The sequence below is a fragment of the Ciconia boyciana genome, chromosome 16, assembly GCF_034638445.1.
Source record: "Ciconia boyciana chromosome 16, ASM3463844v1, whole genome shotgun sequence".
Taxonomy (NCBI): domain Eukaryota; kingdom Metazoa; phylum Chordata; class Aves; order Ciconiiformes; family Ciconiidae; genus Ciconia; species Ciconia boyciana.
In genome coordinates this window covers 7,244,375-7,271,013 of record NC_132949.1, presented here as the reverse complement: position 1 = coordinate 7,271,013, position 26,639 = coordinate 7,244,375, and the positions used below count along the sequence as shown (strand labels likewise).

The 26,639-nt window shown below is 43.6% G+C and overlaps 1 protein-coding gene across 1 annotated transcript in view; it reads left to right on the top strand.

The window, feature by feature from the left end:
• CACNA1G (calcium voltage-gated channel subunit alpha1 G) overlaps positions 1-25,357 on the top strand; it is a 100,822-nt gene extending 75,465 nt beyond the window's left edge. Inside the window, exons 26-37 of the mRNA XM_072881515.1 lie at positions 1,999-2,150; positions 4,576-4,685; positions 5,748-5,881; positions 7,072-7,142; positions 7,419-7,497; positions 7,575-7,696; positions 8,665-9,009; positions 11,332-11,472; positions 14,649-14,783; positions 17,848-18,037; positions 20,605-20,774; positions 24,503-25,357. Of these exons, the coding sequence (XP_072737616.1) occupies positions 1,999-2,150; positions 4,576-4,685; positions 5,748-5,881; positions 7,072-7,142; positions 7,419-7,497; positions 7,575-7,696; positions 8,665-9,009; positions 11,332-11,472; positions 14,649-14,783; positions 17,848-18,037; positions 20,605-20,774; positions 24,503-25,357 (2,504 nt within the window). The remainder of the gene's footprint in view (positions 1-1,998; positions 2,151-4,575; positions 4,686-5,747; positions 5,882-7,071; positions 7,143-7,418; positions 7,498-7,574; positions 7,697-8,664; positions 9,010-11,331; positions 11,473-14,648; positions 14,784-17,847; positions 18,038-20,604; positions 20,775-24,502) is intronic.
• The last annotated feature ends 1,282 nt before the right edge of the window (positions 25,358-26,639 follow it).

Sequence of the window (26,639 nt, the reverse complement as noted above, 5' to 3'; positions counted from 1 at the left end):
AAGGTGAAAAGGAGCTTTGGCATTTGGGAGAGGGGGATGCGGAGGGGGAGAGCCTTGGCGGATATATGAACAATTAGCAACCCTGCTTATAAGGTCATGCACTGGCTAATCCAGGTGCAGGAGCCCCGCACAGGAGACATTTTACAACCTCTCTCTAAATCCTCTCTCTGTTCTAATGGCGTCGGTGCTATTCTGTAGGATTTGGAATTACCCGTCAATCAAAGCTAAGAAAAATTTGAATTCCAGTGTAATTATTCATAAGTAAATCCACTGCAAGAAAAGGCAGAAACATTGACATTTTTCTTTTTGAATGTGAATTATACGTAAATGTAGAAGAAGTAAGTGATCCCATTACAATGGTGTTTCTTTCTGAGATGGTAAGTTGGTTCATAAAAATAGGTCCTATTCCTAACCTAATTGTATTCAAACATTTTAGTTAATTTGCTACTCATAATTTAGCATAATGTGATCGAGATATCTTGACTTTATGGAGATTTATGCAGATTCTGAGATATCTGACAAAGTCTTATGAGTGAGTCAGCAGCTACCCGTCTGCTCTTTTGTAAGCACTCAATAGATTCAGCATGAAAATTCATTTTATAGACCTTTTCATCAATATCGTGTTTTAGCACTCAGGTACAGATCACCTAAAGCACACTGCAGATCAGAAAGTGAATATTAATACTGCCTTTCATTTGATGACACTGAAGCAGAATTTTGGGCGTTCCAAACCCCTACAGAATAAAACTGCTGAGTGATTTGTCTCTCTGGTCCCTGGGCTGTAAGGGAAAGGTCTGTCTCTATGGAAAAAACAAAACTTCTCTGATTTTTCAGGATCCTGTTATGAAGCAGGGAGCACATGAAACCATTAAATCTATGGGTTTGATTGCAATGTCATTGGCTATTGACAAAGTGAATTCTATTTCCAGGCAAAATTTAATCTTCTAAAATTAGTTTTCCCCGAGGGCAACCCAAACCTGTGCTTTGTGGCTTCATTCTGCCAAACTTTTTGCTCAGAATAATGTATCAAACTGTACATTTGCTCAGCAGCACTAAATATCAAGCCATGTAATTCTTACAGCTCAATAATTTTCATAACCAGTTGATCATCTAATTATGAGAGTAATATTATACCCTGACATATTCAAGACAGTCCTTTCCACTTCAATCTGCATTATAATGCCTCCTTGAAAATTGTACTGAATTATATACTCAGCCTTGGCATTTCCTCATTAGAGATTAGGTGAGTAAATGAGTTTATCTCTAGGAACATTCGGGGTCTAAAGAGCATGCGTCATCCCTGAGGCAGCCAAACATGGGAATGAGTTGAATAGTGAAATCTGTACTTTGATAATCTTGTCTAAATGGAGGATCGTTACTTTCTAATCGCTAAGGCTGACTGATCAGTTTTCCGTGGTGTTTTTATGGACCATTTTTCAGGGCTCTGGCAGCTGAAGTGTTGAATTTTGTTCTCTCTACATTTTGCTGCAAAGAACATAATATGACTGAATTACTTCTCTTTCAGAGACCACAGCTAACTCAATGGCCTGTATTTTTAAGCCATTGTTAGTAAAATCTGTCCCCAACATCTGACCATTACGTGGGATTTTGGATACTTTGGGGATTTTTAAGATCTTTTAAGATCAGCAGAAACAAAAATTGTTCTTTTAATTTAAATTTAGTTTAAATTTCCCTACAGGGCAAACGGTCTTTAGCAGCACCATAGTCCCAGCTCACCTCATCCCTGATGCCATAAGGCTGAGTATAGCGCATGTCCCACTGAAGATGTTTAATGGATGTAAGATGACGGGAGCCCCGCTGTGTATTAAAAATGGTAACATGTCAGCACGAAAAAAGGAAAAAAAAAAAGACAGCATGTTGCTGTAATTGGTCTAGAATTTATCATCTTTGGAGTTGGAAAATGAGGGTGCATTGACTTCAGAGAGACGCAGAGAAATGACTTGACGTGCCTCTCCACTCTCCTCCTCCCCGCTGCAGAAGCACAGTGTAAGCCCTACTATTCAGATTACTCCCGCTTCCGCCTCCTGATCCACCAGATGTGCACCAGCCACTACCTGGATTTGTTCATCACCGGAGTGATCGGCCTCAACGTGATCACCATGGCCATGGAGCACTACCAGCAGCCAAAGGTACTGGGACAGAGAGGGGGAAAAGCAGAGGGGGACGTGCTTAGCCATGGTGGGATGTGCTGATGGGCAGAGTTAAGGCCAGTTTTTCTGTTAGACCTTGGGGCCCCCATTCACCATGCCCGACCTGGCCCTTTGCCCTGCGGAGTGTACCCATCCTTCATCTGGCTTCCAGCTCAAACCATGGCTTTTGGTACCTGGATCCCGTTGCACCTCTCCCTTCTAGTTAAGTGCAAATGGACTGCTTTGAAAAGAAGGATGGGAGCAGGTTTGTTTGGTTTTCTGGATGAGATTGTCATTGAAATCTTCCATTTGACTTAGGATTTCCACCAAAAAAAAAGGAGGAAAAGGAAAAAGAATAGAAGAATTTGTGAAATGTCTCTTTTTGCAAAGTTTCTCCTAAATCCCCAATGTCCCATAGGGCCCAATTTTCACAGACGCTGGATTCTGTGCTGGTCCTTAAAATACATTTTAATATATTAGTGTGCTAAGTTCCTGGGTCTTTGTCATATTCTGAAAATAAAAACAGCCTGTCCTGGGATGTCTTGTGCGTAAGAATGAAATGGAAATAGCTGCCTTTGCCATATAACTTGTACTTATTTTTATTAGCCACTTTCAGAATGAATAAATATAACGTACAATAGGAGGAAATATTCTTTAAGACTAGACAGGACTTGAATACTTAATGTAAAAAACCCCAAACAACTAAGACATGCAAGCAAGGGGAAAAATATCCTCCAGCCTATTGTAAAGAAGCCAAAAAGTGAAAGGGCATAAGCCCAATTTATTTTTTCTGTTCAGGTCACCTTTAAATACCCTGGAAGGCTCATTGCATGATTCAGTCATTTGGTGATGAAAAAAGTTGTTGGCTAAGGAGGCTGTATTGGAATTGCCCTAGGGCGTGTGTCTTACCGCAGTCGTTTTGCAGCTACGTTTTCTCTTGTATTATAAAAATATTGGGCAGGTTTTTGTTTTTAATTTTCTTTAGGAAAATAACATTTTGTCTCTAAGCCTCTGGTATGCAGCATCTGGGTAATAACTCCAAGCTTGGGCTGTGCTGAGATGACAGCACTGTTAGAGCCATGCACGTGCTTGAGAGCGCTGTTGAATCAGGGCCCCAAAATCACTCTGGTCTGGGTAACTGATGGCTGGGATCCTGCAGATATTTAAAAGGCTAAATGTACCAGAGAGCATATCCAACCTAACTTGGATTGCTTGGCATGTTGGTCCTGAAAGGGGTTGGTGGTGGGATACCCTGGGATGCCCTGTGGATGTGATCCCAGCCGGAGATGCTGCGGCTGCCCACAGAGAGGAGGGGCTGTGGTGTGTGTAGAGGTGGTTCAAGCAAAGAGCTACTGCGCAAAATCTGCGTTTGCCAAATAAATATGCTCGTTTGCTGGCAGAGCCCAGGTCCCCTGCAGTATGACAGGGAGGCTCGTTCAGAGCCACAGCTTCCTTTGGTGGCTGGGCTTGTACTTCTTGGGCAGGTGAGGTGGTTTTTGACCATGGATGCTTGAAGCTAACTGTAGCATGAAGGCCAAGTGTGTGGCTGAAATTCCCTCTACTATGATTTCTCCCACCTGGGGATCAGCAAGTCTTATTTTTGGTCTGAGAGTACTCTGTTGCCATCTCCCACGTTCCCTAAGAGCGCTCTGGACACAGTTATTACCATCCCATTTGATGGACATTACTTAAGAGACCATGCAGGATGCTGCTACCACAGCGCTCCTTCACGAGCAGGACTTTTGGGAGGAAATAATCTCTGACATGGCTTAATGCCTGACTGTGCAGGAGTTGTCCCAGCCAGGAGGCACCTGTAGTTAATGGCCAGGCTGTGACACCTGCAGAGGGAAGGGTGGGCAGAGGAGAACCTGAGGCACTCACTCCTGCTGGCATGCCATCCCTCTCTCCTGCTCCTTGCCAAAAGCTCAAGGTGAGGAGTAAATGACAGGCTGTCACAAAGAAGCCATTTGGCCGGCGCTTGCACGGTCCTGGCCAGCCCATGGCTCTTGCAGCACTGCACAAATGAGCAAGTGGGATGAAATTCAGCTTTCTGCTTTCTGAGAGCACGACGGTTTTTGTGCTGCTGACACCTGCAAATGCAGCAGCTCTTACCACTCACCCCAGCGATCCCAGCTGGGGCTGTATTCCCTGCCGTGGGGCTTAAGTTGTGCCTTGGGTTTGTATCAGCCCCTCCTGTGAATTATATCAGCTGGGTTGGGGCCAGGCAGAAATGCAGTCTGCGCGCTCCCTGAAGTACTGGGACTTTTCCCTGGGACATTTGTCATCGGAGAGAGCCTACTGTTGGAGCCTTTTGTCTGTAGTTTGGAAATGAGTAACTGGCGAAAGAAGAGGAGGGCAGGTTTGCAGGCAGCAAAGCCCCTCAGCAGAGCTAGCATCTAACCCCGGTCCTGTGTCCACATCCCAGGTTCTTGATGAAGCCCTGAAGATTTGCAATTACATCTTCACCGTTATCTTTGTCCTGGAGTCTGTTTTCAAGCTTATTGCCTTTGGGTTTCGTCGCTTCTTCCAAGACAGGTAACAAAAGCTCCATCTTGACCGCGGGGGCAGCAGCAGGTTTCTGGAGACAGCTGCCCAAATTCAGTGTCCTGGACGCTGGTGCTCTTCCCAGTGATGTCAGTCTGACACGCGTGAATGCTTTTTGGTGTGACTGATTGAAACCAAGGTAGGTGGACGCTTGGGATGTGAGTTGGAGAAAGGATCGTGCGTGCCAAGGAGTGTGATTGCACCACTTTGGCCCTTGGGGGTGGACAAAATAGGAGCAAGTCTCACACAGAGCGCCTGGTTCTCTTCTCACACCAGTTGCATGTCCATATATAATCAAGAGGACTTGGTGAAGTGACAAAGTTTATGCCAAGAGAGAGAATCTGGTCCTGAGTGGAAATGAAAGAGAAAAGGGACCTCTTTTTAAAGAGATGCTGAGCAGCAGATTAAATTGCTTCTTTTTCTAGATTTTCGCTCTCTAATGTCACAAATACAGATTTTATGTCCTTGGTGAATCTTTCTCCATCCATTTTTGCCTCCTTCAATGTTAATAGCAAGAGCACTGGCACTGAGCAGGACTTGACACGAGCCCTTCAGTGGCCGGGGGATAGTTCCACCTCTCTCCCCACATTTCGGGTTTCCGTGCTGGGATTATGCCTCTCTCCAACCTGGCATGAATCCCTGGGGTCTTTCCTTCGCCCACTGTGATTTTTTGTTGCAAGGACTGGACATGGGGTCCGGTTCTTTCTAGGGCAGATCTCATGCTGAGGTCCATGAGTGTCGTGTCTAGAAGTGGCCAGACAGATACCGCAGCGTCTCCCCTGAGGTCTGCAGCCTCTGGGTAGAAAACTGCCCAGCTTTTGTTTCTGTTTCCCCTCAGTCAAGAATATCTTTGGAATTGGCTGATTTTCTAATGAGATGCATTAGTTATAATGATTTCATAACATAACTGCTTTTGTATAATACCCTCAGAAAAATGCTGCATATTCATTTGAGTGCTAGAACCATTGAAATGACTGGAATTCGTGTGAAACAAGCTACCTCCCCTTGCCAGCTTCTTAGTAGATGTTAAACTTCATTTTGTGTTGTCTCCAGATGGAACCAATTAGATCTGGCAATCGTGCTGCTGTCTATCATGGGCATCACTTTGGAAGAGATCGAGGTGAACGCTTCGCTACCAATTAACCCCACTATTATCCGAATCATGAGGGTTCTCAGGATTGCTCGAGGTGAGATGAATAAAGCAGAATTGGCTTGTGTTTGAGGTCCAGGGTCCCCTCCAGGAGAGACTTAAGCATTGGGAAACGGTTCTGGGGCACATCCCCATCACAATGTGCATAGTTCTGGCATCAACAGGCTGTAAACAAATAAAAGAACAATGGGGGAAAACACTTGCGAGAAGCCAAAAAGCTGCGTCAGTTGACCATGTGTTTCTATCTTAAGAGGACTTGAAGGCCGAGAGCTTAGAAATAAAGCTGAAATAGCTGTGGCTGTAACTCCCAGAGATGTACCTGGAAAAAATATCCCAGTCAAATCAAAGTCGTCTCTGACAGGGATTAGAGAACACAAGCTTGAGTACGTTAGCTTTAAAAGACAAGCATCCAATAAATTTAATTTCCCATGGGACTTTACATCTCACCACTTGGTGACAAAGCATGCCTCGTCACTCTGCATCCATCTGTCCCCTCAGACTCGTAATGACACATACCTGAGTTGGGAAGGCAGCTTCTTCAGGGCCTGATTTTTCAGAACAGGGAGGTCTCAGGGCCAAATGATGATGTAAAATGTGCGTTCTCAGGCCCTTAATAAAGTACTCCCAGGCCCTCCTGAAGGGCAATGTTATGCTCTGAGGCATAATTGCTCTGATTGCAGCCCTCATCTAAGCAAAGAAGGAACTGGAGGAGAAATGAAATGCTGCTGTGCCTCAAGGGGGAAAAAAATAAAGTGTTTTTCCTGTGCATTGGATCCCTTTCAGAATTAAAAATACATGTGGTTTCCAATTGGAAATGCAACCTTCTGGAAGAGATGTGTAAATCAGCTCCTCAGTGAATCATGTATGAAAGTGGGTAGCCTACGGAAGTGGGAAAGTAGCCCCAGGGCCGGGAAAGTAACTGCTCACGATAACCAGAGGAAGAAGGAGACGGGTCCAACACAGATAAGGTGGGGAAAGGAAAAGCCAGGCAGAAAGATAACGCTTTCTTCAAGTCTCAGGATAGGTGATGCTGCTATTCACGGGATTTTAATAGCATCAAGCAACCAGCAGCAACGTAAAAAGGCCAGGGACTATAGCAGCTAATGGAGAACACTTGAGATGATTTCATATTTCTCTTGCTATAATCTGTGGCTCCTGGGAGAGGGACTGACTTTGTGCCTCCATGCTAATGCTGCCGTTACCATATATTGAACGTGTTTTCCGCAGTGTTGAAGTTGCTGAAGATGGCTGTAGGGATGAGAGCCCTGTTGGACACCGTGATGCAAGCGCTGCCGCAGGTAACCTGCTGCCATATCAAACCAGATCTCCTCTGGCCCAGAGCTAATTTCCTATTGCAGAGGAATGCTAATCATTTTATCTTTACTGTCATTAGAGAATCACATTTCCCTTCTGAAGCACAGTCTGAGATACAGTCCTCACATTGAGGTCATTTTTCCCCCGAAGCAATTTAAGTTTTGGATTAAAGAATACAGCAAGAAACAGGTCTGGAACAAAAAAATCAATGAATGTTCTTTTTTTGTTTTTTTTCCCCCCATTTCTTTTTCTCTTTCCAGGTGGGGAATCTGGGTCTTCTCTTCATGTTGTTGTTTTTCATATTTGCAGCTCTTGGAGTGGAGCTGTTTGGAGACCTTGGTGAGTCTTCCCGTGCCGGTGGAAGGGGTGGGAGCGGTGCGCGAGCAGGGGTCTCACGGCTGTGCTTTGTCCCACAGAGTGCGACGACACGCACCCTTGCGAGGGGCTGGGACGGCACGCCACCTTCAGAAACTTTGGGATGGCCTTTCTGACTCTCTTCCGAGTATCCACGGGAGACAACTGGAATGGGATAATGAAGGTAAGAGACCCATGGAAAATGGGTATTGCCTATAATTGCTTAATTAGAAGCCATCCACTCTGCTCTAGACTGGTAATGATGCTCAGCCAGGACACTTGCATCCTGCAGTGAGCTGGGCTCTTCATTCCTGCACTGGGCAAAGTCTCTAATTGTGTTCCTTCCTCCCAACAATGTGGTGCCTATGGTTGCAGGCTCCTGGCATACTCCATATATTCCCTTTCTTTAACCTAAGAGAGCAACTGAAAAAGAAGGGGAAAAAATAAAGGGACTCATCTCTCAAGTAAAACATGAGTTCAGCTCAGTAACATGTATTAGTTTTATTTTTTTCCATAAAAGTCTCCAGTTACTATTATTGGTGGTGGTGGTGTTACTTTGTGGGTTTTTTTCTGGGAAAACCCAGGGTTCTGAGAGAGAGACTCTCTTAGGGGACAGCCATAAAGACATGCTATTGTGAAGAAATCTGATCTATGAATACACAGGGTGCTAGCTAGTCCAAAGGAATTGCTTCTCTGTCCATTTGTAGCCCATGGTGAGTGTTAGGTGGCCAAAGTCTTAATGACAGGGTGTGAACTTGAGGAAAGAGTGTCGGCAAGCCCAGCTGCTGTGGGATAGCTGATGGGTTGTAGCTGCACCCTGCTTTGCCCTGGATCCATCTGCCACACTCTTGTGTATTTGGTGTCTAACCTGGTAAAACAGCCTTTCCTTTAGGAGCAGCAGGGTATCGGTGTCTGTTGTTGCACACCCCAAGGACAATTTCCTCTGACCCTGCTTGTGGTGACTAACACAGAAACGTAAGGTTTTACTGGCAAGTATTTTGCCATTCTATACATGAAATTTGCCCAATCTGCCCAGTCTTCTCAGTTTTCTTCATGAAAGGAGAACCCATTGCAGCCAGATGACCAGATGGCAGACCGAGGTCCATGCTGGAATCTCTTCACATCCCTCCATCATTTCCCTCCTGTTTCCAGGACACGCTGCGAGACTGTGACCAGGAGTCCACCTGTTACAACACCGTCATTTCACCCATCTACTTCGTCTCCTTCGTGCTGACGGCCCAGTTTGTCCTTGTGAACGTGGTGATCGCTGTGCTCATGAAGCACTTGGAGGAGAGCAACAAGGAGGCTAAGGAGGAGGCAGAGCTCGAAGCAGAACTGGAGATGGAAATGAAGACAATCACCCCCGGCCAACACAGCCCCTCGGACATCTTTGTGTGGACAGGCAGCGCCGGTGGAGAGAGACCCGAGAGCCCCAGAGGATGTACCAATCCCATGCAAATCAAGGTGGATTCTCAGCTCTCATTAGTTTACCCTATGGTGAGAATCTCAGTTGGAGGGTGAAGAGGGCTTGACCTGCATATTTGCTAGGGGAAGACATGCACGAGTCAGTATTGAAGGAGTGGGTGCACCGTACGTCCAGGGCTTGTATTCCTCTCTGTCTGCTGGCTGTTGCGTGGTGTGGGAACCGATGCTCCAGGGAAGGGACCCTAGGCAGGTCTCCAGACCACCTTGACGCATCTGTTCGGAGGTAGAGAGCTTTGCAATTTGTTCTGGAGATGTGCCCAAGCCACCCATTTCAGACTTAGCTCCAAATTTGCTCTAATCCAGAGTTTGGGCTATGTCCTTTGTGATAGCAAAATCATGAGCATAATGTGTTTGTTTTTCTAATGCAGACCATGAACCACAACATAAAAGAGGAATAAAACTTGGGTAATCTTTGCTTAAGTATTAAATTTGTTTTATGTAACCTCAATTTAAAATCCATCCCCACAATCAAGCTTGTAAGAAAAAATTATTTTAACAATAGAATAATCCGGAGGGGACTCAAACCTGAGCTCACCAGAACTGGTGACAAAACTCCCACCAGCAGGAGCAGTGCCGGAGCAGGGCTGTAATGTGGTAGCTGCTACAAGCTGCAACAAGTCTCTCTAAAGCACAGTTTTTGGATGAAGACTCAGTTTGAGGAATGAGAGAGGTGAGGTCAAGATCCAGACAGGTCCTTTGGGGGGGAACTGAACTGGAATTATACAAGGAAAACGGTCCAGCCTTTTTTTAGTCTTAGCTGATTGCAAATTGGGTTAAACTCTACACAGACCTCACTAGCTTTTATTACATCATGATTTCACAACAACATATCTTGGCTTCTGCCTGGGGTGGACTAATGAGTATTCTAATGCATGAAAAACTCATTTATGATCTTTAGTCCAAGGGTGAAAACAAGTAAATCCCTGCTTAAGCTTTGCTTCAATTCTTAAGCTACTGGAAACTTCTGGTGCCATTAGGAGTCACTGATGTCTGAGAGGGAGTCCAAAGCTGCTCTTTGGCACAGGAGAAAGGAGTTCAGGGCAATATGGGGAAATCCAGACTCATTACATCCTCTAGGAAGAAACATGTCCCAACTGTTGTTGTACATGTTAAGCAGAGTACTGGCAAACTGTCCTCAGCACTGTTGTCCTGCATCAGTCCTCACACTGGCAAAGAGAGAAATTGCAAGACAAATCGGTGGGAAGGATACTCCCAGCTCTTCAGTCTCTTAAACCTGCCCTCTCTGAAGGTGGCTTTGGAAAGGGCTTATTCTAGTCATAATCTCCAGTGTGTGCTTCTTGCTCTTTGACTCAAACAGAAGCCTCAAAAACCTCCGGGAGATTTTATTCCGACTAGTTATTCTCCCAGCCAAAATCTTCAGGAAAAATCTGATGCTTGAGCACGATAGCAGAGGAATACAATTCCCAGGACATGACCCTGCAAGGACACGTGGTCAGCATGCTCTTTTGCTTGCCTATTCCCCAGGATTTTTGCACTGTGTGCTGTTTGACTGTAACGACGGTCCTCATTTCATTGTATGTAGTAGGCATTCCCTATGTGAAAGGTGCAACCCTTAAATTGCTCCCATGCTGCCTGTGAAAGCCAGACCCTGCTCTGTATAACCTCCCGTTGTCTGTGCCGTGGCCAGCTGGTTTGAAGTCGACCAGAACAACTGAGGCACCTCAACCCATGTCCGGCACGTGAATTAGTGACCTGACGTGTGTCCATCCTGGGCGTCTGCAGCTTTTATGGACAGGATGCTCAGCTTCTCTTCAAGTCAGGTTATTTTAATTTGTGACCCCTGGATATGGATTTAGGTGTCAAATATTAGGCCTTGCTCAAAAATGTGGACAGTGTGTATAGAAATCTTACAGCAGTAGTGTCCTGTGGAAGTTCACAGCACCAAGTATCAAGATGCTGCTAGACCGGCCCCATTATACAGCTCTGATCCCAGGAGTAACCGGTCGTGTTTGCTGAGAGCAAGAATTGTCCCCGAGGAGGGCCCCGAGCGGGAGCAGCCACGATCCCAAGGCAGCCGGCGTCGGCCCCGTCTCTAGTAATGTCTGAGAAAGCTGTCACTGCTCACCGTGATATTACTGCACTGTTCTCTCTCCTCTCTTGCCTCACCTCTCCTGTCCCGTTGTTTCTGTTACTGCTATTCTCCCTGAACGTTTCTGTCTTTTTTTATCCCCCCTTCTATTCTGGTTTTTTTTCCCCTTTTGTTTGTTGGGTTTTATACACTGTCCTCTTTTCTCTCTGTCTCTGTCCCTCACTTTTTTCCTTTCTCTTTTGGCTTGCTCTCCCTTTCTGCATGCTATACACCGCCCCTCCTAGGAAAGGCACTTGTTTGATACCATATCACTGCTGATCCAGGAATCTCTGGAAGGAGAGCTGAAGCTGATGGACAACCTGTCAGGCTCTGTGTGCCATCATTATGCCCTCCCAGCTCCCGAACATTACAACTCTGAGAACCAGGTTAATATTCCTAATTTCCTGCAAAGTCTCCATCCAAACTCGATTTGACTGAGACCTTTACTAGAGAGTTAAAGTTCTTTACTTTATGTAACGTAGTCACAGGGATTTTGAAGCGTAAGTCATTTTGGCTTTTTCTGTGGGAGTTGATACCTTGGTTTATGATGTTGTGTATCAATGCAAGAGGAAAAGTACAGGCTCTGAGTTTCCCTCTTCAACACAGTAAGAAGTTTTCATTGGGATTTACTGTTCACCAGTGTTGTAGGGAAAAACGTACAAAGTCCTATCTCCACCTTCCAGTGGGGTTCTTGTATTTGGCTTCTTGCTCCTAACCAGGGCCCCATAGCAATGTCAGGACACGTCTGCAGAGCCTGGAGTATGGTGTGAGGTTTTCCCAGAGCAGAGCCTGAGCTGCTGGGGATCATCAAATGCTCTCTACATTTTGTGCCTACTTACGCTGCATGAAAATCCAGTTTCGAATGGTTTTCCTAAAGAGGCTTCTTGCAAGTGGGTCATTGTAAACTAGATCCTCCTCTCTGATCTAAACTGAATTTAGAAGGTGAGGCAGCCCTTAATGGTGTACTTAAGTAATCGTGTGCTCCAGTGCTTTCTCAAAGAAGGGCTGTAATACTTGTTTAAAATTAGTTCATTTACTTCTTAGAATAAAATACCTACTTTCTCAAGCATGTTATTCTTTAGAGCAAATATTTTCCCTAAATTGCAGCAGTGACCATAATAATAATTCAAGCATACCTATTTTTTCCTGCAGTTGGAATTGAGCAAATTCCATATTTCTTGATCTATTTTTTTTCCCCTTTCTGGCTAAAAATAGCAGAAGTTTTCTTGTTAAATCAGTGTGCTTATTTATGAGCTCACTGACACTCTAAATTATCCTACTCAGTGGTTCATTAGAGGAAAGGAACAAGCTTAGGTAAAATGAAATCCTACTGCAGATCTTTATATAGCGGGATAACATGTCTCCCTCTGATTGCTGCGTATCACTTTCCAGACTGAGGTCTATTAAGCTGTAGGAAGTGGTTGCCTCTAAGAATTACCAGAGGAACAGAGACAGTAGCTTTGGCGGGGAAGGCAGAGGGTCAGTATGAAACTCAGCGAGAGCTGGTTGGAAATTTTTTGTCACAACATTTTTCACCAGAAACTGCTGCTGCAGCAAAAAAATGGTTTTGTTTTGACATTTTTGTAATGAAAAAATATAGCATTCCAGTTTGCAATGGTTTTTTCTTTTAAAATTTAAGCTATTTTATTTTTTTCCACCTGTAATTAAAACCCGTATGAATCAGTTGAATGTTTCCAACAAAATGTTTTGACGGCTTCAAACTCAATTTTTGGAGAGGGGAGGCTGAAGGGAGGGGTGATGTTTTGTTTACATTTTGGCTTTTCTGTTCACACCATTTGTCATGTTCTCAGGCAAGTCAGGAATTTAGAGCAGCGCTGGGACTTGCTGAAAGCAACCTGATTAATAGCAGCTCCCAGCAGAGCCACTCCATCAGGCAGGAGCTGCTGGTGTCCACCATGCTCTAGCACAGCCTTTCCCCATGTGCTCGGGCTCCAGTCGGTGGCTTGACTCTGTCTCATTAGGGGTTACTGTCCTTGTGTTGGCAACCTTTGCAGCGATGCTTTTCTGGGGAGTCTCGTATGAAATCAGGAGCTCCTCCAAAGCGTGTCTTTCATCCGTTGCCAGTGGATGACTGTGTTAGAGGAGCTATCAAATCCAAGGTTAGATGAGAGGAGCCCGACCCTCTTCCTTATCTCAGCTGAAGTTTTGAGCCTCTCAAGGTTCACTCATCACTGGGTTTATTTCACCCCGCTGATGCCATTTCTAAGAGTGAGAAAATCCAGCCCTCTGACAACTTAAGTGCAACAGATCTGGGCCTCTGTGGTTTCTCTTGGAAGATATATTGCTGTTGAAAGACTTTTCAAGCATAGAGGATAGGGAAAAAAAATGCACAGTGAGAAACGAAAAGGACGCACCTGGGACTTGTCCAGTCCAGGAGGCCCCTGCAAGCGTGAGCCAGGTCTGTAGGTTACCCGATGAAATGCTGTCCCCAGTGCCACTCTCCCACTGCCACGGGCACCAGCCTCAGACACGTACCCGAGGTGGGGATTTGGGGAGGGCTGAGCCTGCACTTCAGGGCAAGCCTGGCAGCAGGGATGCTGCTCTGGGGAGACACTGCAGTCCCCTTTTCCCCCTTTCTCTCCAAAACCTGAAGTGACGTTTCACATTTCTTATAAAAAGAGCTTTGTGTCTAGGGAGCGAGCTTCATCGATATTTTGATAAAGATTTTTATCAATTACTTGAATGCCTTCAGCGGGGATGTGTTCGTACAGCGTCAGTGCAGCAGTGCAGCACCTATTCCCAGCTCGGGTTTGCTCAGAGCTGGAGGAGGCTGCTGGGGGCCAGGGCTGGGGTGGCATTTGGGAGCTGGAAGACACAGGCAGTTCTTTAAGTAGGACAGTTATTGGTGCTTACCCAGGCACTGGAGGCTCTTTAGCAGGCCAAAACCCACTGAAGTCACCAGGAAGGCACTTGCTGACCTTTCCAGACTTTGAATCAAGCCTTAAGTTTCTCCCTGTCCCCGTTTAGCCATTAGGAAGTTCATTATAGTCCCCCTTGGAGAGGGGGAGGTCCCCGTACCCTCCCCGGAGCGCAGGGAAAGGCATGTTCCATACCCCACCTGCAAAATGATTTTGGTGTTGGGGAATCTTTGCAGACTCAGCCAGATTAGCTTAGAGGCCAAGAAAACGGCATAGTTATTGAGTAGGAACAACTTCAGAGAAGTCGGAAGATCTTGAAGCCTCTTGTATTTGATCATAGCCAAGAGGATAAATATCTTTAGTATGACAGTAATGTTACTTTTGCTTCTTCATCTAGACAGGAGAACAACAAAATACAATGCTAGCATTAGTGTATGTTTTAAACTCCCTCCCAGCTCACTGGTAAGCATTTAAGTATGAATGTCCCGCTCTTTTTTTTTCATTTCTTTGTTATATTTCGTTTCTTTAACATTCTGTCCCCAGTAACAATGTGCATGATGTAGCATCTCCCACTGCAGGGATATTGCTTTAGTGTCTAGAAGTATTTAGATTATGATAATTTTTTTTTCTTTTCTTAAAGATTTGTGTCCTGGTTTCTTATGCTTAATCATCTCTCCCTTTAGATCCCTCTAGCTGAGATGGAGGCTCTGTCTCTGGCGTCAGATATTCTCTCTGAAAAGTCCTGGTCCTTAGCTCTGACGGATGACCCTTTTCCTGATGATACTAACACACACTTACTTAATGCTCTGGAAAGCAATGTACATACACTGGTCGCTGTATAGTCTGATGTTTACAGGGTTCGAAATACTGCTTCCCCCTCTCTACACCTGCCTAATGGCATTTTCAGTTCAAGCCCATTTCCAAATAGCACCAACCGTTCCCCTGAACAGGACGTCGTCCTTAATGCCATTAGGTCCTGGGTTGTTATCACTCTTGTCCACGAACTTGGCTCCTTGCGAGGAACAAGTATTTGTTTCTATTTTTCCCTTGGCGTCTTATGTAAAAACAATGTGTTTTCTACAAGTAAAATAAAGAGTAAAAAAGCACTTTGGAAAGTGTCAAGGTTGAAATTTCCTCCCCATCTGAAACAAATCAGTGATGCTGCGTGGAAGAGACATCCATGAGCTAATGACTCATGTGTCCTCTGCTGAGGGGTCATCTGCAACCCTTTGGTTTGTAATGGATTTTTGTCTTTATGAACACAGGCACCACAAGGCTTTTTGCATGATTGGTGCCAGACTGTTTATTTTACAACTATCAGATGGGGATCTCTCCGAGATGCTGCTTGTTTTGTGAATTCTTACTAGCAGTCATCCCGCTGGGGAAAAAAAAAAAAAAGTTTGGACTGTTTTGTGTCTTTTTGAATGAAATAACCAGTATTTTGAACCCTGCCTTAACCATCTCCTCTTTGAAACATTAGACATTTTTAGCTGTGTAGCAGTCAAGTGCTTTTTTTCTGCTGTACAACAGACATAACTCTTCTTCCAACATTTTTGGGTCATTCTTGTTTTCTTTGTTGTTGTTCATGTACCTGCCTTTGGATGTTTGTGTTGTTGATAAATTTTCTGCCATTCTAGTTGATTGTCATCCTAATTAGCATTTATTTGGGAAACATCTGTGACAAAAACCGTGACAATATTTCCCATCATGCTTCATGGCATCACGCGCAAAAGATTTTGTAAACTACGTTTAACATTTTGTATGGGACATTTTGTTTCAAAATTAGTCTGGAGAGCTGGACTGAGGAGTGAGCCCTTCTAGTTTTGAATCAGATTAGACAAACCTGTTTGACAGCATAGCAAAGTCTCAAGGGTATAGCCAAGAGAGATGTTTTTTCTCAAATTAAAAAAAAAAAAAAAAAGGCAAAACCAGGTTGAACAAAGCCTTTTGTGAATTTGTGTCGATACCAACAAAGTGTTTTGGTCAAAACAATTTCCCAGACTCCTGAAAAACTGCAAGCTTTCACTGAAATCTTTTCTAAATGCAATATTTTTATACTTCATTTAGACACAGCTTTAGTTGAAAACTATCTCAGAATGTTTTGTTTGACTTAAAATAGATTTGGGTTGGGATTTTTTTTTGGTTCACAGAAAACTCAGATTTGATTTTCAGTCAAGCCAAAACAACATGTTTTTCAAAACTACCAGTGAACCAAAAAGTCATGTGCTCCCACTGCTCTGTTTGTGAGCTGGACTCAGAAGATCATTTTGCAGCCATTCTAAATGGTTTTCATGAAGTTCACTCACGAGATTTCCCCCGAGATGATTGGAAAGTGGAAACGAGCCCGCTGTGGTATTGGATCCTGTCAATGAACCTAAAGGTTCATTAAAGGTTGGGTTTGGGTAGGATGTCAAATCCAAATTCTCGTGTTCAGATCCAAATGGTTTTGAATTTGAAATCTCAGGTTTCAGGCCATCTTTTTTGCTTTAAGCTAAATAATATGAAAGCTAAATAGCATAAACAACTGCTCGGAAGAGGGAGGCAGGGAGGGGAGGAACAGAGAGGTTCCCAAACCCCAAAGTCTCAGCTTTACCAGCACAGGTTTTGCTCTCCTTCCCTGAGCTATATCAGGAGACTGCAGTCTCTCTTATCTAGGCTATATCCAAATCGGCAGGTTCCTGAGGACTGAAACTAATGCTGCATGACAGTGCAGATCTGGTTCCTTCATTACATTTACAACAGTGGTCTTCCTTTTTTTCCCTTTTCTTCTTTTTTCCTCCTTTTTTTTTTCCTTTTTGTAAATTCCTTTTAACCTCATCATGTTTCTTGTGCAAACGAAATGCCATAGTGAAATTTTGGTTTTATGACTGAGGGATAAAATTGGGAAAAAAATCTCAGCGTTGATTTCAGAAAACCTGTAATGCAGTGAGTCAAGGGAAGATTTGTCGGAAAATAAGACTTAAAGTTTTCAAAAAATGATCAGCAATATACTGTATCAGACTACAGTGTCACGTCTTATTTTTCTGTGTTTTTAAATGGACACCTTTTAAAGATGAAATAATTATTTCATTAGAAATATCCAGGGAAGTTGACTTTGCTTCCATTTTTGCTAATACTGTCCAACATAATAAAACCCAAGAACGTTTCTGGGATGGAGATATTTCCTTATGAAATCAGACCTGAATCCACCTCATTTGGTATTGCCTCTGGTGCTGCCCATTCCAAGAGACTCTTTGGCTGTAAAAACTCCACAGTCAACATATATACAATAACCCTCACTTGCATTAGATCCCTTCTAATTAGAGAATGGCTTTAACCCTGAAGGCAGTAGGTTTAGATATCCCTTTCAATAAAATGGGTTTAGTTATTCATTATGTGAGAAGAAAAACCAATAAAATTGTGCTGGGAGCCAGCATACAGAATATTTTCTGTAAACTAGTTTTTGTATTTGTTTTTGTTGTTGTTTTTTTTTTTTATTGTTAGAAGAGGAAACTACTCACCTTTGCAGAAGTGTGACTTGCTGATGAGGGCACATACAGAGAGCTTTACTGTTAATTGCAGAGGGTCAAAGTTATGCAAAGCATGTGACCTTTGCTGGCCTTGAGGCATGATGCCTTCTTTGCCTATCCCTGAAATAGTCATGGTTTATTACTACAGTGTTGCTTCCTCTGTTTCTGTGGTTCATTCTGTGTGACAACTTATTGACAATACAAAATGAGGGGTATAGCTTCCTGGTAGATCCATTCGTGCAACTTGTACATACTGACGATGTGCATGCCCATCGTGCCATACTGATTGCAATGGCTGTCGCTAGCGTTTCTGGGCACTTCTCCTCTTCCCACCCTGTGATGTCTTCCTTCCTCACTGCTTTTTTCCCTGTAGGCTGATCTCCGCTCCAAAGACAACACGCTGACCCTGTCTCCCAGCAAGGACTTGCTGAGCGTGAGAAAGCCTTCGGTGGGGCGCACCCACTCTTTGCCAAATGACAGCTACATGTTCCAGCCACCGTACTCCAGCCCCTGCCCTGCCTCCCTGGGCGAGAGGAATCCAGCACATCACAAGTCCCAGTCAGGTACACATCTGTCAGCTGGGACAAGAGCAGGATTTTCCAATATGGCAATAGCTGGGATTTTCCAAGCTGTTCTGTAGGAGGCAACAAATTGCCATTGGTTTCCAGCGAGGTGATGGTGTCCAGACCTGTGGAATGACTTTGCAAAGACCCTCCACAACTTGCAAAGACCCTCCACAACTTACAAAGTCCAGGCTGTTAAAGATAACTCCTTTCCTCTGAACTTTTTGGCAGTGTGACAGTGAGCAGTTGGCCTGGCTCAACGCTGATTGTCCCCCTGCCTGGTTCCCTGAAGGTTACAGTCTGTACAGCCTGGGCTCCATCCATCTCACCTGAGCTAGCTATGGCCCCAGAGCAAAAATGCCAGCAGAAAAGTATTTCCTCATGTCTGTTTTTTTGCAGCAGTACCTATTCTAGCAGGTTTTGGAAGCTCTATATGGGAACATCTGTGAAAGATGGGAAAATGGTGTCTCTAAATGCCTGTAAAATGAACATAAGTGTGCTGAATTGAGAGAGATCTCAGTGTGAGATGAATGGAAAAATAAGAGAGTGTAGAATTGTCCTTCCCAGTGCGCGGGGTTGGGATATACACCTTAGAACTAAATTCAGAGATATTCTTAGATACAGCATATTGCAGATACCAAGGGCTCGCTCTCTACCTGCACATCTGTACCTGTACTTGCAGCTACCTCCCAGTGCTTATCAATGTGCTTTCATTTACTCTGTCTGCTAGGGGTTACCTTCTGCTGGTAAGTGAATGTAGCTGTCTTTAATTCTTCTGTACATGCCATCATTTTAGATATTTGTCACAGATAAGACAGAGAAGTTTCTACAAGCATTGTCATTTGAAAGCCTCTAAGCAGAACATAATTTCAGCACTGTTCAGAATGGTAGGAGATTTGAACAGATTAGAAATAAGATGTTGAAATTTGCATAGTAATAAGAATTTGGATGAATAGTGACTGTTGAACAGCAGAAAAAAAATGCGGACACAACGGAGGAAGATGAATCTGGAGTTGTGAGAAATCACTGCCATAATACAAAATTTTCAAGGTCAAGAGCTATCCTTTGAAGAACCTCTTTGTGCATAAGGCAAAAGGCACAGCTAAAATCCTGGTCAAATCCTACTGAAGTCAATAGGAAAACTCTCATTACTTTCAGTGGAGCCATAATTTATGGCTCGCTCTAACAGCCAAGAAATTCCTTGGAGCTATAATTCCTGACCATACGAAAGAATCCCATTTGCTACAGAGGGAGTTTCCAGTGCTGCATTTTTGACCCTTAATTCGGATCCGTTTGTCCTGTCTTGAACAAAAACTACGTCAACTTGACCAAAAAGTGGGTAATTTCTGAGTTCCTTCTTTCTTCAAGACTGCACTTCCAGCTTGGAAAACTGAATAGCCCCATCTGACAGCCCTGGCTTGGGCGGGGACAGGCATTGCACCCTTGTAAATCCCCAGGAAAAACTGTTCCACCGAGATGTAGGAGAAGTATTTTGGAAAGATAAACCTGATGTCTTATTCATAACCACATTAAGCAATTAAACCCTTTGTGTTTTTTCTCCTGCTGGTGAAATTCCAATCCTCTTAAGTGGGCCAACGTGCTCAGAGGTGGGTAAGGTGCCCAAATCTTGGCATATGCATCATTGTCCTGTTCCACCTACAATGTCACTGCTTTTCAGGGTGGGGGAAGTCACCCCTACCTGTTTACAGTTTGTAATATTATAAAGTGCTGTGAAGATAGCAAAAGGTGCCAGGCGCCTCTAATAAATCACCACAACTAAGCCATAATATTTCAAGCTGAGAAAGGTTTTGTTGTCAGAAGCACTGGCACTTGCAGGAGGTATTTGTTTGAATACTCCTTCGTAATGGGGCTGTTGTTCTGGGAAAGATTCCAGGACAAATGAGATTCTCTGGGATGCAGTCCAGGTTAAATGAATTGTTTTGAAAAATGTTGAGCCTGGGGAGGGGGGAGCATGCAGAGTTTCAAACCTTTTAGAAGAAGTAGCCAGCAACCACAAAGGGTCAAAAAGAGGCTGGAGAGTATGTATTTCCTTCTCCTGGAATGCTTTGTAAAACTAGCCTTGAAAGCTGCCAGGTGCCATTCCCTTTTGCTTCATTTCCAGTGTGCATGCTGGTTTTGAGATCCCAGCAGTCGGTCTCCGCATACGCTCAGGTATGGAGACATCCGTTTCTAGAGTCTTTCAAAGTCAGATCCTTGCGGTGCTAAGATGTGTGGTTGCCTGCAAAGTTATTGGCCCTAAAGCAGGGATGTAGAAATTGCCAGTCCAGATGAACTTCTGGTTCATATTCTTCTGTTCTAAACAGGAGCTAGTCCCAGTTGTATCAGGGAAAATGCCAAGAAAAATGAAATAATAGACAATTTTGGAATAATTTATTAGTAGGTGGGAGTTTTTTCCCAATTATGGAGCCAGTTGTTGAATTCAGTGGTTTTGCCATGCCTGTCTGGTCCAAGGTGCAACAGATCAGTTTTCTCTGAAAGGTCATTGAGATTGGGACACAATCCCCAGATGAACATGTCACATTTCTGTCTCCTCTCCCTCTTGCAAGGTTCAAAGGCATCGGTGCAGTCGCAGCCGGCAGACACCAGCTCTCTCCTACAAATTCCAAAAGACCATTTTCACCACATAAGAGCTCACGACCATTTGGTGAGGGAGAGCAAACCCCAGGTTTCCCAGCAGGTACACTCTCCTTCTGCTGAAAGGCTGCTCCGCAGACAGGTAAGCAGACTTATGATCATGAACCTGCTGAGGTTATATATTGTCGTGTTTCCAGGTTAACCATGCTTTAAATTCAAGGAGGGATTCACAGAGAAACCTCCGGAGAACTGTAATTCTCCTACAGAAATAACAAAAAGGTTGATGGATTTTGATCTGAAAGCCATCCAGGAGTCTCCAAAGAATGTGCGTGATGAGTATCATCTCCTTTGGCAACATGCCTAAATGTTCTCCACATTGTTAGCACTTTATTTTTTTCAGTCTTCTTCATAAATGCAGCCAAATGCTCCCCAGGGGCTCGTTGGGGTTAAGGAACTAATTCTTAACTGCTGTGATTTTCTCAGTGCTTGAAAGGACACAGGGACTGCAGAATCCATCCCAGGCCACCCTTCCTCTGGCTCCTCTGGTTTCTCGAAAGGGGAAAACTTTCCTACTTTAAAGGAAGCTGGATATCTCGTATGCAAAGCCATCATGGAAAGCATACTGTTTTTACAGTGAGAATTGAAAATTAAGATCCTTTTGCATCTCCTGTGTGCTTTTGAAAAGTTTGAGTATATGCAAAACAGAACACATTTTATTTTGCAACTGGTTTTATCTCTGGTTTTTGCCTGGCATTGATTTAAATCCTGATTCAACCGAAGATCTAAGGGATCTAATCAATTACTCCAGTCTGGTTGATTGGAAGCATAAGTTTAAATGTATCTTTTTTGGTAAAATACTTAAACTTGTGCTTCACTCTCACATTTTAAACCATATTTCATTGTGCAGCTGGGCCAGGACCAGAGGCATGTCTGATTCCCAAACTCTGCTTTCTTCAGTAGTTTCATGCCTGATTTTATATACGCAAAATAAATCAGTTCTATTTTTTCAAAAGCAATTTCTTTCCTGCATGAAAATATTCCAATTTCTTTCATCTTTTAATCAACATTGACAAATTAGACAGTTGATTCATTAAGCTCTAAAAATGAATGTGAAGTACCAAGGTTAACAATTACATTAGTCTGTAATACTAAATTGACATAAGAAATTCCTAGCATGTATTCGTTTGCACAGGGCTGGCCAGCTACCCCAATCACTGCTAATGGGGAAACTAATTGATGTCATGATTCCAGTTCATAACCATTCTCTCTTGCTTTCTAATGAATAACAGACCCATCCTTTTGAACTGATCTATCTAGAATAAATTACCATGTTAGCCATCTTCCTCAGCCTAATTTTGTTCCTATCTTTGAAGGCTTCTTTTTCTAAGCCTTTTCATATGTTTAAGTTAATTTATTCCCCTCCCTCCCCTCTCTGCTCATGCAGTGGCATGAGCATGCTCTTGGAGTGACATTTCAGGAAGAAAAAAGCTTTGGGACAGTGAGCAGATACAGTCCACGGGCTGGACAGATCCCTCCGAAGGTTAGTGAGGTGTTGCCTCGGCCATGCTCCTGAGTAGGAAGGAGCTCCCAGTGTGGCTAATGGGAGCAGTAAGGTTGTTCCTGGCAACAGGGCAGTATTGCTGTTACTGTTAATTGCAATCTAGATGGCCAGACACTGTGAAACTTAGTCCCTAAAGAGGCAAAATTCCCTTTACATCCCCGGCACTTCTGCTTGCTCAGGTGCTCTCTGCTTGGGTCCTTTTATTGCCACCGCTAATTTGTTACTAGCGCATCACAATAGCCCGAACTAGCAAAGCATTTTGGTTTGCAGTACCCATTTTTCCTTATTGTTGCATATATTGCATGTAATTCTGATTTGTGTTCTTTTCTTTCTTTTCTTTCTTTCCTTTCCCTTCCCCCTTCTCCCCTCTCCTTTCCTAAATTTGTGTATAGATAAATCTTGTCCACCACATACCTGGTCCGTGCACTTTCCTCCATCATTAAAACCTGTGTGTTTAAGCTCCCTTTCCCTCCAGAGTGCTGGAGAGTGAACACAGTCCCCACAGTAACGTGCGGTTTAGACTCCGGAAAGTTTGACAATTAGCAATGCACTCACAGATGAAGAAGAGTGGATCGGATGCTTTGAGAGAACATTCCCTGCTGAGGAATACACTCCTTGGCAGTGCATTGCACAAAAGCTTTTCCCCAGGGGAATTCTACCTGAAATCAAAACTATATTGATTTTCTGGTTCCAGTACTGTGTATCCAAGGTGTGGCTACTACAGCTGTACACCCCAATGGGATGGCAGAGGGTCCTTTTAATTTGAAACAAACCAGTAAAACATTTGTACAAACAGTTACTACTAACAACTACCAAAGATGCCTGTATCATAAGGAAAGAAAGAGCTGGTGGTGACTAATACTGTCGTTGTATGCAACACAGGTTGGTGTACAAGCAAAAGTAATGACAATAATTACTTTTTGCTTCTGTGTTCTACTTTTTTGTGGTCTGTGGCTCTTCTCAGGATATGAACATGGTTTCTTCTCCCAAACACTCACTAAAACTGTTGGCATTAAGGAGACCAGAATTAGCTCCACTCTTGACTGGTTAGTTGCCAGTATTATGCTGTAAATTTTTAACTAGAAAGGATTCACCAGCATTGGACAAAATCATTTGCCATATTAAATATTCTCTCAGCTCTCACAGATGACAAAGGGAGCCCAATGTGCAGGTGTAGCAATAGACTCTTGTGTTTCTGCACGCACACATGTGCATACTGCAGCTGATGACAGCTTTGCCTGAATAGAGATCATTTGGCTCAAACGATCCTTGTGGGACAATTTTTATATAAATTCTAAGATCATTTTGGGGCGATTCGTCACAAAAGCATTCCTTAGTATGAGGAATTTCATCTCCTTACACTTCTCTAAAGGACTGAGACCAGCTGTACGCATTTCCTCCAAATTTCTCTGTGAAGTTTTTAATCTTTAAGATCATTTAAGAGTCTTCTCAAACTGAGACTCTGCCTTTAAGGGCCAGTTAATGTGGCTGATTTATAAACCCTTTTGACAAGGGGATGCAGTGCAGTGAAAAGACAAAGCCTTCGAAACATGCCATAGGTTCTCTCTGCCAGCAGGCACTAATGCTGCATACGGCTCAAGACAGCCAAGGCAAAATGTGCCTTAGGAAGCCTGAACTCAAGTATCAGAATAAGCTGAAATAATTACATATTATTATTGTTATTATTATTATTAGTCCATCTTTGGACTCCAGCTTTTCCAGCTCCCCTGCCATAAGATGGTGCAGAGTTGTGGCTCCAGCCTGGGGACCAAGCCAGGGACAGGCTGTTACCCTGATGCTGGCGCAGAGCGTGGTTGCTCTGGCGTCGCTGGCTCTGGGGATCCTGCTCCATGCCCTCAGCATCACCTGAGCTAGAGAAGGGGATACACAGGCTCACTTGCACATCTTCCCTCTCCCGCTTGTACCTGTGCTGCTAAAATTATAAAGGGCTTTGCTGTAGACCCTCATCCTTTGCATAAGAAGAATATGTCTAAGTTTAGGTGGGGGCATTCTGTTTTTGCAGCTCTCCATCCTTAGAGGAGAAAGCTAAAGGTCAACCATTTACGAAGAGTGAAGGGCCAAATTCTGCTGTCACTCACACAGGGACAAACCCTCAGATCTCTGAAGCATGAGAACTGCTAGCATCCACAACACAGGTTGTTATAGGAGTCAGTGGGTGTGTGCTGAGGTATCTCAGCAGAGTTGAGTGCCCTGTAAATGCTGTGCCTTGCTTGTACTAACCTTTGTTTGGTCTGTCTCTCTCATCTGGCAACTCCCCTCCTCCCCGATCCCTTTGCGCTCTGATACAGATGGCTATAAGGAACGACTCTTTGGATAGCAAGGAGAATCTCCACACCGAGGTGAGTGAACTCTCTGACCCAAATGTCCCCACTGTGCCCAAGGAGGAGTCACCAGTGGCTCTGACGCCCTCAGAAGCACAAGAGTTGGCTGCATGGAGCCGGGCAAGCGTTCATACGCAGCAGCTTTCCCACAATCAGTATAATATTTCAAAGCAGGCACCAGCATCGTGTGCTTGTGCAGACTCCTATCAGGAGACACCTGGAGATTCAATGGTCCAAGAAGTATCTGAAATAAACAGCTCCTCAGAGCCTTTCACTTCAGAAACTTGTACAGCCTCGAGTGCCTGTTCAGAGGCTCAGCCTCTCACTCCTAAGAGGAACATAGGCAATACTGGCAACGTTACATTGAAGGACCTGAAGAAATACCACAGTGTAGACACCCAGGGTCTTCTAAAAAAACCGCCCTCTTGGTTAGATGATCAAAGGAGACATTCAATAGAAATCTGTTCAATGGAAAACAGCCCTCAGCACCATTCCACATCTAGCTCTTCTGGCTTCATAAGTCAGGTGGTAAGTGAAATAGAAGGCTTGCAAGGAACACGGCAGAAGAAAAAACTGAGCCCTCCATGTATATCTATAGATCCACCCGATGGACAGAGTTTACTACCTAGAGGACCTCACAGCATCTCACCTGCCAGTGGAGACATTTGCTTGAGACGGCGTGCTCCATCTTGTGAGTCCAAGGATTCGATGGATATAGGGGATTCATTGCTTCCAGACAGTATGTCAACATCTCCTACCCCAAAGAAAGACTTGTTGACACTTCCTAGCTTTTCCTTTGATCAAACAGAAATGGACCCCTGAGTTACTTTTCTGTTGGTGCCAAATGTTTTCTTCATTTCATGTAAGAGAAAAAAAAAAAAAAATTAAAAACTCTGTATTCCAAAACGGCACTGGGTTAAAAATTTCCAAAGAAAGATTAAAGAACCAGCTGGTTAAAAGAGTGGTTAACCTATATCACGCTTACTTAAGCATATGTTCTGCTTAGGTAAAAGCAATACAATGTGCAGAATCTATATGTATATTATATTTTATTAAATTAATTGAATCTAGTATTGCGGGATGTAGTACATTTTGTGACTAAAGACTCGTTTAATTTTCTTCTATTTTATGTATCTCAGAATATTTCTGAGATAAAGTTGGTTTTTATGAATATTTTAACCTAAAAATATATATTTAATCCCTTCTCTTTTTTTGTTTTATTTTGTTTGGATTTCATTTTGTTTTGCAAAGCACAAAATGTAGCCAATTAGTGCATTACAGAGGAAATGTATCCCACAGTCAGCAGTAAATAAGGATTATTTAATGTAATTTATTTTTCCCCTTGGACCTCAATGATATTCTGGGAAAAAGATTGTTTGGGTAGTATAGAAATACAGTGGCAGTTTTTTAACAAAATAATATTGCAATCTTGCATGAAATGGACATCCAGAGTAAAAGCAGGTGCACAAACCCAGGAAGGTACAACATGCTGATAGATGTCTGAAGCTGGTGAATGTAGAGCCATTTAACTGTACACAATACTGAATTATGAAAGGATATTGTAGATCATCCACTGGTGACTCACGAAATCATGTCAATGGATAATTTTCATACGTGCCTAGGAAACTGAGGCAAGAAGAGCCTGTGGTCACTTCTGAGATGTTTTTCCAGTGACTCCGAGACGGACTGTTTCTTTTGCTGAGTTTTACACCTCTGGAAGCCCACTGTTTGCAGTGGAGCTCCTCCTTCTTGCACCCGTGCAAAAAGGAGAGCAAGGCCATGTTTAAGATTTGCAGTGGGTGAATTCAGTGCAGGCATGACACAGCAGTGGGCTTAAGCACATGTTTAAAGTTAAGCTCTTGCTTAAACTGCCTTGAGGTTGATCGTATTTAAGTAATTCTTGAAAATTAAAATCGTATGCTTATGTGTTCGACAGAATCAAGGCCTACGGCAAGTTATTTTACAGAACACATGTAAGAAAGTCTGTAACATGTAAGAAAGTCTGTAGGTACTGAAATGACTGTTGATTTTCAGTTTAGAAAGTCAGGGTTTTTGCTATCACTGCTAGAGTTAATTTACATGACCCTGACTGTAATTTTATTTC